This window comes from Delphinapterus leucas, chromosome 9 (assembly GCF_059928025.1).
Source record: "Delphinapterus leucas isolate spDelLeu-1000000601 "Yukka" chromosome 9, BTC_Dleu_Yukka2, whole genome shotgun sequence".
NCBI classification, from domain to species: Eukaryota; Metazoa; Chordata; class Mammalia; order Artiodactyla; family Monodontidae; genus Delphinapterus; species Delphinapterus leucas.
In genome coordinates, this window is record NC_143137.1 from 46,578,424 (window position 1) to 46,589,950 (window position 11,527).

Below are 11,527 nucleotides of genomic sequence, written 5' to 3' on the forward strand. Positions count from 1 at the left end.
GGCCCTTGAGGGCTAGTTATGAGGAACTGAGATTATAGTTGTGAAAACGCACTTTTAAAATAATATGTATATAATTATATAGCCGTGCTGCAATTTGATTCTAGGCATGAATAATGAGGCTCCATGCTCCTTTACAGCAGAATTACCCTGATTATTGGGCCAGACGACAGTGTGGTGACAGCACCACAGGATAATGTGATAGCTTTATTGCAATTTATGCTTCTCTACCTCCCTCCCAACTTCCCACCTGACCATCAGTACTGGACAGTTGGTGCCTTTGTGTTTTATAGTAAACAATGAGCACTCTATGAATGAGCTTTTACAGCCCGTTGTTCAAAATAGCAAATTCCTAAGAGAGAGTTTTAAAGTGGGAATATAGACTCCATCCCATCATTTTACAGAAGAGCAAACCAACACCCGGATCATCTAAGACTCATCTAAGAGCAAGGGAGAGAGAGAATTATGACCGGGTGTCTTGGAAAACTTTGCAGGAGCTCTTTGCTGCCATCTTTGTAGGATATGCTTGCTGACTGGCACGAGAAAAAGATTAATAATCCAGGGTACTTGTAACTCAAGGAATATCCCTTCAGAAAAAGCAAAGGGAGGTCCTGGATGGGTCCCCTATTCCCCTCTTAACGGCAGGTAAGTCAGCAGCTCCTTTCAGGGGTAGGAACCTTCATCTTCTTCAACATGAACATTTCTAGTTTAAGGGCCGGAAAGTTTCTAGTTTAAGGGCCGGGTAAACAGTCTTGTTACACATGTCAGAGATGAAGATACTCCATCTTTTTATTGCACAAGGTTATGTCAACAACTCTGACATGACAGTTACGCATCCATCGCTTTGTCATCCGCAGCACAATTTGGTTTGGAAGAAGGGCTGAATTCCTTGTTTTGAATACCTGGAAGGATCGCTGATATCCTCTGTCAGTCTCATATATCGTGATCTTTAGCTACTACCACTTCTATACTGTGGTCAATTGTCCTCTGCCAGGGCAAGACCTGTGCGGTTTCCTTACAATTTATATCCTTAATGATAATCTTCTCTCGCCACGAATGCTATTCACCCCATGTTCCAGATGTACGGGGCCATCTTTTGACAAAGTGGTTGTTAATACACTGTGCCTGCAGGAGGCTGGGGAAGGGCCCTGTGCCTCTCTCCGGGCGGCCCCTCTTCCACATCTCTCAGCCTGATGGGGACGCACATGCAATCGCTGAGGCGAGGTGAGAATGGGGCCGAGGGTACAGGAAACGGGTGAGAAGAACAAAGCTGTGATGGGACAGCCAGCTTGTCAGTGACAGTGTACCCTGGGCTGCACACTTGTTTCTAGCCTAAGGTACTGGTTATGTTGACACCCAAGAGTATAAAATATCTCTGGTCCCACCCTCTACTTGCCATGGAGATAAACTCATGCTTATCCCAAGAAAGAATCTCTTACATTTCTGGGTAATTATCATAAGATGCTCTGCAAATAAAATAAGAGTTTTTAAAGATCAGTTACCCCTACATCTCTATCATGCTAGCTTTTTTTTAGTGTTTGTTTCTAGTCTGGCTGATACTCCTCAACTAAGGAAAAATAATATTCTCTATCTCTTTTTCTCATAAAAGGTGCCTTGTGATCACTGGATACTAGTGCCCTATTTTCCCCCTTATTCCTTTCCAGTTCACCTTTTATTTGAAAGGTGCCCACTTTCTGCCCACTTTTATTATTTATTCACTTCAAGGCACCCACATTTTCTTCTGCGTATCCCATGAGAAGAACTATTTCTGACAAAGCTTCAGCCCATGCTACCGTTCATTAGGTTTATAGTTCCCTTCTAAGGACTCGGCAAGATCAGCGTTCTGAGTTTGCATTACATTTCAAAGCAGAGAAAAATATTTCCCAGTGTTATATGAAGCAGAATGTCCTAACTGTATACAAAATAGTCTCTGCTCTTGAAATGCAAATCAGAATGGGATGAACAACAGGAGCACGAACACAAAGGGACGTTCAGGTGACCTGTAATATGAGTTACTGCTCAGCCACCGACTGCAAGGACAGTCCCTGAGGTAAAAAGCACCCTGTGCGTATAATTATCATGGGTATGAAAATATTGAGCAAACACACTGCTAGACTTTTGTCCCTTTTTCACATAATTTGGAAGCATGGCATAAGAATTTCTTTAATCGTTTCCAAATTTGTGAGTGAAATTTCATTTGTAAGGGATTTTAAGAAAACAAAAGTCTCCAGCCTAATTAACTCCAAATTTAATTCAACATTTTCCTTTTATTTACTATAAAATATCTAGAGGTTTAAACATTTTCAAAATCTGTATAGATGTTATGGGAATGTAATTAATGATCTGCAGAGCACATAAATCCCAGCAAGACACTTTGTCAAATTATCTCATCTTACTCATGATCCTTTTATCCCACCAATTTTTCTTGGTTTCTGATTTCACGGAGTTGGGATTAAGTCAGTGCATTCCTCCCACTGCATAATTAGGACTGCTTTAAAACTATGTAATTACAAACCTCAACTGCCAATTGTGCATTGCATTCATTGTCATAACTGCCATTAGCATGGTTTTAAATTCTTTCAGGACAGTGGGGAAAGATGTCATGTTAATAAGTTCCACTGCTATATGTCTGCTATCGATTATCTGCGGCAATTATAGACTTGGATGGGATCCAAAACTAGACACAGAACCCAGGAAAATGCCAATGTTTTGTGAACCTAAAGGAATTTTTAAGGAAAAAAAAGTTCTTTAAAACAATAAAACTGGATGAAAGGGTTAGTATAAGATTTTAAAAGTATGCAATGGCTGGCTTGCTTTTATAAATGGGTACAGATCTAATCTCTTGGTCTTCCTGGGAGGGGAGAAGTATTTTGGGTAGTTATCTACTCTAATTTTGATTACCTTCTACAGAAATTAAAATAGTATGAAGGTGTTCCAAAGCCTGATTTGACAGCGTCTGCTCTGTTCACTCCCACTGCTGGTCAGCCCACAGTCCCCTCCCTTAGCACGAACCTCCAATATCCCAACTCCCTCTTCTTCATCAGCGTCTAGAGATGGTAGGTAGACCCACTTAAAATTGATGTGAAGTCTTCCTCATCCAGAAAGCTCACCCTGATGAGACTTCAGTCACGTATTTCCCAATTCTGAATACAAAGCAAAAAAAAACTTTTCATGATTAAAAAAACAAAAACAAAAACCCTCACAAACTCTTTTTTAAGAAACTAAGGTGTTCATAATCCCCATGTAAACAATTTCCTTTGGAGTAAGCCTTTAGTATGTGGAAGTGCATGTATCAAATGGTAAACTCTATGATTTTGCTGGTATCCAAGTTTGATTCACTAATTTAAATCCATTTTAGCTATTTTCATCAAGTTTCTTTGTTAAATCTCTTTGGACAATCAACATGCTTTGTTATAAATTACTTTGTTATAAATTACTAATTTAAGAGAAACCAAAAACTATATATAACAAATTCAGGAGCTCCAATCAAGTTCTGGCCTGTCATTATCCACATTATATATATATAATATATATAATAATTATATATATATATAATATAGATATCACATATATAAATTATATATATTATATATATAGTTTATATATTATATATATATATGAGTGCAATGCACAATTGGCAGTTGAGGTTTGTAATTACATAGTTTTAAAGCAGTCCTAATTATGCAGTGGGAGGAATGCACTGACTTAATCCCAACTCAGTGAAATCAGAATTTTATATATTTATATATATTACATATATTACATGTTATTTTCTTTAACATCTTTATTGGAGTATAATTGCTTTACAACGGTGTGTTAGTTTCTGCTTTATAACTATATATGTTATTAATATATTAAATATATTAATATAATATATATTATATATCTATTATATATATGTACAATGTGTGTGTGTATATATATATATACACACACACACACTTTGATCATTATAATTTCCCCGCTATGCATTTCTAAATGGTTATAAATGAACTGAATTGTGGTGGGAAGAGGTCCCGGGGATCTTAACAACTACAATAACTCTCTTGTAATTTGCTGAAAGCAAGTGATTTCAGTATTGATTTACTCTTTTACTTGAAGTTCATAACAAAAGCAAACAGGTAGATTTTTTTAAAAATCTACAGGTTGGTAGATCTTTAAGGCCTTGCACCTAGATAAATTCTTACTTCAGACTAAGGAAATTAGCTTTTGAAGCAAAGAGGGTGGGAAAAAAAGCCAGCTTTGCACAAACTGAGAGTTCAGTCCACCTGTTTGAATAAGTAGTTTTAGACAATTGTGAGTCAGGTTAATAATGAATACAGAAAGAATTATTATTAGCATTGTGACTTACTCTGTGAAGATGCACTGAAGTAAAAAAGAAAACTTAGGAATAATTAATTGGTACCTCTCCCTCTCTTCCTCGAATTTGGTTTGTAAATAGGGATATCCAGCTAGCTGTTTCCTATCTGGGTGTTGGTAGTTTGTAGACATGGTCTCCTCCCTGCAGCTTTTCAAGAGGAAATGTCAGGTTATGTGGCAAATGATTAACTCTGTCACCCTGGATTTTGCATGCCTGCTTTTAAGTGTGATGGGCTTCAGTCTTGCAATGGAAAAAAAAATACAAAAGTCACCTTAAGTCTTACAGGGCAACAGTTTTAATAGTCCACGCTACAACAGGCAGTACAGTTTTGCAGTTCAACATTAAAAGCAATCCTGCCTTAATTAAAATGCTTCTACTTAAGAATGCTTCCTGCTCTCTCCCATCCCTTCACTTAAGGTGTGTCTACAGAAGTACTCCTAAAGTGCATTTCTCAGGCATTAAAGATAGCACTGTGATTTGCTTTCCAATAGCAAGTTCGGAATCAGAGCATGCCTTTCTCAGTGGAGGGCTGCGCAATTCCAGTTGAGCTAAGGTCTTTTACAAAAGTACCCTTCTCACTCCCACGGGCGACGCAAAGGAGGCCACTGAAGTTTTTTGAAAAAAATTGTGCCATCTTCCTCTGCGGTATCTTCTCTTACCACGAATAAATATTTAATGCATCCTTGAGTCGTGATATACGGAACACGTTGTTTTGTCACGTCAATTTCCAGGAAAATAAACTCTGGAGGCCTTGTGCGAATATTCTGAATTTGGTGGGATGAGACTCCAAGAACAGGGGCGGGGCAGAATTCTCGGGTTTAGACCTGGGGGTTGGGGAGGCGTGGTGCGAAGAGAGTCCTGGAGCGCTCGGGCTACTGCTTGTCCTCGTGCGGGTCACCAGAGAAGCTCGCCTCCTCCGAGGACCTGACTCCCTCGGGGAGCAGAGTGGCGCGCACTTTCCTCTTCTCCTTAAAGCGGCCCGAGCGCGAGATCTTCAGATTTCGGCGGCTGTTGCCCGATTTCTCCCCGCCCAACTTGTCTGGCTTGTGGGGCTCGCCGGCGCCCCCGAGGAAATTGGGATGCTGATTCTCCCGGGTACTGCTAGTCCAGTCGGGGCCAGGCGGGGCGGGCGCCGCGGGTTCCCCGGGGTCAGGCTGGGCGGGAGGCTTCGCACCCCCCGCGGCGTCCTTGCTTTTCTTCCTGCTGTTCTTTAACGAACTCCACCAGGAGCCCGAGCTGCCTGTGCCGCCGCCGTCGGCCATGGCCAGCGGGCCAAGTGGCGGGGGGCGCGGCGAGCGGGGAAGGGCCTCAGCGGCAGCGGCGCCTCTCTCGTCCACCTCGGCCCTGCCCCGGCTTCTCGCAAGCGGGCTGCGGGCTGGGAGCCGCCGAAGCAGAGGCTTGTGCTGGGGAGGAAAACAAAACTTCGTTACTGGGTTTGTCGAAGTCACGTGCCCCTCAATCCCACTTCCTCCCCTTGGCTCCGTCTGGCACCGGAGCGGCTGGGGTCCGAGGGTCCGCAGCCGCGCGGGCCGCAGAGGGCACCGCCGCGCCCCCCCCACCGCCCCCCGCCAGGGCGCAGGCGGACGAAGGGCTTCCGGGGCGCCACCCTCTGGTCTCGAGACTGAGTCTTGGCACTCCCTGGCCTCAGCCTTAGTCTGGCTTCCAGGATAGCGCAGTGGTCCGCGCGCGAGGGCCACCCAGGGGTGGGTGCCGGGGCTTCTGGATTAACCAGGCCTCAGAGGGAAAATGGCCTGTCCTGTCACTCCGCCCGTTTGTAGGCGAAGCCCAAAGGTGACCCACCGGGTCCAGAAGGGCACCTGCGAGGAGGGCGCCCGGAAGCAAGCGCGCCCCCGCTATAGGTGAGCCATGAACATTAGATCCCTGTCAAACAGTTCCGAAATTTCCCTCAAAGGTTTTTGCTCCCTGGACTTCTGTCCCGGGATCCTTTTTGATGTGATTCTTCGGGGGCGGGGCGGGGCGGGGCGTGGGGGGCGGATTTACAGGCCAGTAAGAGCGAGGGACAAGCTCATGGTGTTTGTTTCTTTTAAATTCTGCTTTCGACAAAACTTCTGCCTGATGACCTTCAGAGAAGCATGTCTAGACCTAACTTCCCTTGAAAACCGCCATCCTAACGCTTCCTTTTATTCCCCAGAGACCAATCTTGCGTCTCTTTGAAGCCACCCGCTGCCTGCGGTTGAGATGAGCCCAAGTCCCCTTCCCTTAGTTCTGTATTAAAATATGCACCGCGTCTGTTTGTACTAGGCAACTCAACTCATGGGATTTTAAGTTACAAATTAAAGGCTTCTGTTCTTTTCCTTGCGCAATTCCCTCCCCCAAAGGAGAGAGCGCACAACCAGGAACTCCAATTTGCCTCTTCCCAGCTTTTAAAATAGCACTGCGGAGCGAAAAGGCTGTTTGTTAGCACTTAAGGTGCGAATATCGGAAGCGAGACTCCTCTGCTCATTTTCTGTGCTGGGCACTAACTCCACGAACGAGCAGGATTCGCTGGCGCCGCGGCTCATTTCCAGGTTTCCGCTGGGCTCCTTCCCATCCCACGCGCCCGGCGCTGCTGGGATTCGACCGCTCTGGAGAGCGAAAATTCGGCGGTGTCTGTGGTTTGGAGGTTCTCCTTCCCCAACCGGGGTGAGACAGCCGGAGGGCCTACGCCGGCGGCCGCAGCGGCCTCCCCTGAGCAAGGAGACCTTGGCACCAGCTCCTCCCCAGAACGCCCCGAGGGCACACTCGACTTGAAAACAATAGAAGAAAAAATGGCCAAAAGTTCTTTCCTTACAGAAGGCACCCACACCCTCAGGCACAGTTTGCAGTTGGGTTTGCAAACATCCATTCCCCCTCCGCTTTATAGATCGGAAAAGCACCCCCAACTTATTCACTGGTGGTGGTGGTGGTGGTGGTGATAGTGGCGGGTGTTCCTGATGCTACTTTCAGTCTTCTACCCTACGCTTTCTTCTCCACAATCAACGTTGTATGCACGGAAGGGTTTTGCACGAATTGCTCATGGGAAAGATTGCAAATTACGCAGAACGCCTGCAGCTAGTAACTTCTCCTCGGGCGCTGGGGGAGCGCCCCAGCGTGACACCCCGGAATGGGCTCTGTCTTGGCGGACGGAGAATCACCCTGATCGCTCACCTGCTCGGGCTTCCCAGGACCCCGCGGCTCTCTTCCCGCGCAGAGTCGGGAGGGGGTGCGCTTGGGTTAATCTGGAAGTCGGGGCGCGGCGTCCCTCTGCGCGGTCTTGGAGAGGTCGGGTTTCTTTCTGGAAGGTGTGCTAGCCGAAATCGCCGCAGTCCAGCTAAGCCGATTGCTGTTGCTGGTCTCCCCTGGCTCCTCCAGCTTCCTGGCGCAGCGGCGGCAGTAGCCCGGAGCTCGAAGTACTGTTGGCTCCGACCGGAGGCCGCCTCTGCGAGTGGGTGCCAGGCTCACTGCCCCAGGTGAATGGCCAGGCAGGCTCTCCCGCCTAGTAGCCTTTCATTCTCCCTTTCCCTGATAGCGCCGCCCGGGAGCCGCAGGGAGATGGGATCTCAGGGGCTCACTCTGATGCATTGAAGCTCCCTACCGCGTCGGTCCTCCGCGCGGGGAAAGACATCTGCTCACCTGCTGGTTATTCGCCAAGTGATTCTAGAAACCAGAGCCCCGGGGCAGCGGGAAGAAAAAAATAATAACCCAGGAGGCGGCCACTGCTGCCACAGGTGCAGGTAGGAAGTTCGCGTTCCCGCCTTCCAGGGACGAGATTGGACCAGGTCGCCTACGTGGCGCCAGCCTTGGGATGTCTGATTGGAGAAAGGCTGCGTGCGCCTCTCGCGAGTCGGACTCCTGAAGAAGAAACAGTAGAGGAGACCGGAGGCCCGGAGACCGAGGCTGCAGGTGGGCTCCGGCGGATAAACGTCGCAGCTCTCTCTCCCTCTGCCCCTACCCCAATTTCTTTTTTTCCTTTCCTCTCCGCGTCCCCAACCGTGGCCACTCAGCTCCCAGAATCTCAAGTTCTGTAACTTACAGAAGCCGTTCCATACCCAGGCACAATGTTGCAGAGTTGCAGGCGCCCTGAGTTGAAAGGCTGTAATATTAAAAAGTTCGTTATGTGCCAGTCAGGCGCTCTTCCAAGCGCTTTCTGTGGATTAACTTATTTACTCCTCCTCACAGCAACCCTAGGAGGTAAGAACTATTGTTATCCTCACTTGAGGATAACTTAGCTCTGAAAGGCTAAAGGGTTGCCCAAGGTTGCACGGCTGGTGAGTGGCAGAGCCGGATTTGTACCCTGGAGACCTGACTCCGGCTCCCGCGGTCTTAACCGGCACCTTATACCGCAGCCTGCCAGTCAGTGTCGGTCTTTTAGCGTGACTCAGTGAGGATGTGAATTTCCTTCCCTCAGGTCTAGAAGTCCGTGGACAGCCACCGCGCCTGAGGAGTACAGATCCAGCCCTGAGCTGGAAGTCAAGTGAACCCGCGGATGGCGTCAAGTTTCAGGAGGCTTTTGTTCCCAGGAGCATATGGGTGCTTTTTATTACCTGGACAGAAAGGTTTTGACATAGGGCATTTTCACTAATAAGGCAGAGGTGCAACCGGCTGCATCTTCTAGGATGCTTTTATTTTTCAAAGAACTATTTTGATGTTCACTGAGCTCGTGTGTAACTCCTCTGAAGGACTGCGTATGGAGCAACTGACATCCCAGCATCTTTGTTCTGAGGATTTTCTGAAGTGGTGAAGTAGTGAAAGACATGATGCCTACCTATTGCATAACTTACAATATGGAATTCATAGGAAGAAATTTTTATAGAGTATTTCAATGTATGAAATATGGTAAAAATATGAATATTTTATATCCTTAACTTAGTTTAGCATTCTTGGATTTTTAAATGATATGCACAGCAGCGTGTATTTGAAAGTGATACATTTTCATATATTTCTTGGGATTCGTTTTAGAGAGGAAACTTGCAATCGTAGCACCAGAACTGAACAAAGACAGGCCACCAACCATGAGAGGAGGACGGGATACGTCGTCATAGTGCCATCTCATTACAGAGGAGACACTGGACCAAGGAGGAAAGTCCTGTCTGAAGAACCCTCACCGCTAGAAAGTGGTGGAGCTGGGTTCCAAACATTGTTTGTTGATCAAATGGGTGAAAGAAGGAAGAAATTTAGGAAAAGAAAATGAGTCCTGCAAATGGCTTCTCATCTAGCATGATTTAACAGAGGGCCAGCATTTTCTAAATAGATGGACATCAGCTAACTGCTGAAATTAAAAAATTCATTCTCTTCCATCCCTCCCATTTATATTTAATAACTTTGAATATTTCTGTATTTCATTGACTTGATAACACCTTATAAATAGCCCTTGCATGCAGTAAAAACATTTAAATGGAGACATGAAAGCTAAGGAGAAATGAGGCAGAAGGGACTAGGGAGGTGGAGAATGGGTGTCCCTCCAGACAGAGGGAATAGCACGTGCAAAACCCATGAGCTGTGAAGGAGCTTAGGATTTTTAAGAAGCAAAGAGGTGGTCAGTGTGATCTGAGTACAAAGTGAACTGAAGCACTGCAGGAGACAAAGCTAGAAAGGTGGGTGCGACCAGACCCTTCAGGACCTGGTAGGAGTTTTGAACATAATCCAGAGGAAGTGACATGGTAAGATTTGCATTTAAAATATCACTGAAACTGTAAAGAGTGGATGGTAGAGTGGACAAGGTGGGGCTACAGGAAAACCAGTTTGGAACTGTTGGGGTAGTTCAGGTGGGATATTTTGATGGCTGGTGGGAGAGTGCTGGCAGTGGGGGAGGTGAGAAGAATTAGATGTATGCAAAAGAGATTTAGGAGGTAAAATCAACAGGACACGCTTTCATTCAGTTCATACAAAAGAGGAGCCTGAGTTTAACTAGAGGCTTAAAACAGATGCTTTTACAGTCTTCCTTGTAACTAGGAGCATGCATGTGATCTAGTTCTGACTTATGGGGCTATAAGGAAGACTTCTGGAAATGTTTCTTCCTAAATACAGGACAGAGCCTTCTGAGAGAAGAACATCTTTTGCAATACCCTTGATCCTTATGTTTAAGTACAGTGTGAGGATGTGCAGCAGCCATTGTGCAACAGTGAGGCAACAGACATGGAAATAAAACCCAGCACACGAAGGATGATGGCATGGGAGTGTGACAAGTGTCTGGGTCCTTCATGATACTGGTGAGCCCCTGAAAGAACCGTGGGATGACCTATCTCTTGACTACTAGTTCGGTGAGATAAGGCGGATTCCTATGATTTAACCACAGCTTTAAATACAGTTTTCTGTTACTTGCAGCACCAAACATTCCTTCTTGGTACAGTCTAGTAGAGCTATAGAAAAAACATGACATTGTTCAAAAGGCAAAAAGGTAGCGTTGTCACATTTTTTCCTTGACCAATCTGAAAAGTTCTTCCTGGAAGAAGGACTTAGTGAAATGTTTAAGTGATGGGGAAGTTTTTAGAGGTGGGGAATGCATCTGCAAAAGAAGGCACTTCATTGAAAAGGCTTGGAGTTGGAACTGCCCTGGAGGTCCAGTGTTTAAGACTCCACACTCTCAGTGTAGGGGGCATGCGTTCGATCCCGGCCAGGGAACTAAGATGCCACATGGCAAGGCCAAAAAAAAAAAAAGAGGCTTGGAGTTAAGGGAATGAGTGGATAAAGGTATATGTGTACATGTGTACATATGGTGGCGAGGAGCATCAGATTATCTGAGATCTCATGGTAGTTTGACTTTTAAAGATAGAATTTTAAATCAAAACAATTGACTTATTTTCCTCCATTTTTTGAATCTAGAACTGTTTAAATCTATAAAAATTTTCATAACCAATCCCATGAAAAAAAAACCCACCCCAGGGCTTCCCTGGTGGCACAGTGGTTGAGAGTCCACCTGCTGATGCAGGGGACACGGGTTCGTGCCCCGGTCCGGGAAGATCCCACATGCCGCAGAGTGGCTGGGCCCGTGAGCCATGGCCACTGAGCCTGCGCATCCGGAGCCTGTGCTCTGCAACGGGAGAGGCCACAACAGTGAGAGGCCCGCGTACCAAAAAAATAAATAAAATAAAATAACCCACCCCAAACCAAAAAACAACAAAGAGAGTTAGTGTTAAACAAATATAGTTGTGTTCTGTAACTATTGATCTAGGAATCCTGCTGTTTTCTTCT

At 45.9% G+C, this 11,527-nt stretch overlaps 1 protein-coding gene across 1 annotated transcript; it reads right to left on the reverse strand.

Annotated features, from left to right (window-relative positions):
* Positions 1-5,139: 5,139 nt before the first annotated feature.
* On the reverse strand, positions 5,140-5,940 carry PRR15 (proline rich 15). Its single transcript, XM_022589835.3, has one exon. The coding sequence runs from the start codon at positions 5,617-5,619 to the stop codon at positions 5,230-5,232; it is 390 nt and encodes a 129-aa protein (XP_022445543.1). The 5' UTR covers positions 5,620-5,940; the 3' UTR covers positions 5,140-5,229.
* Positions 5,941-11,527: the final 5,587 nt, after the last annotated feature.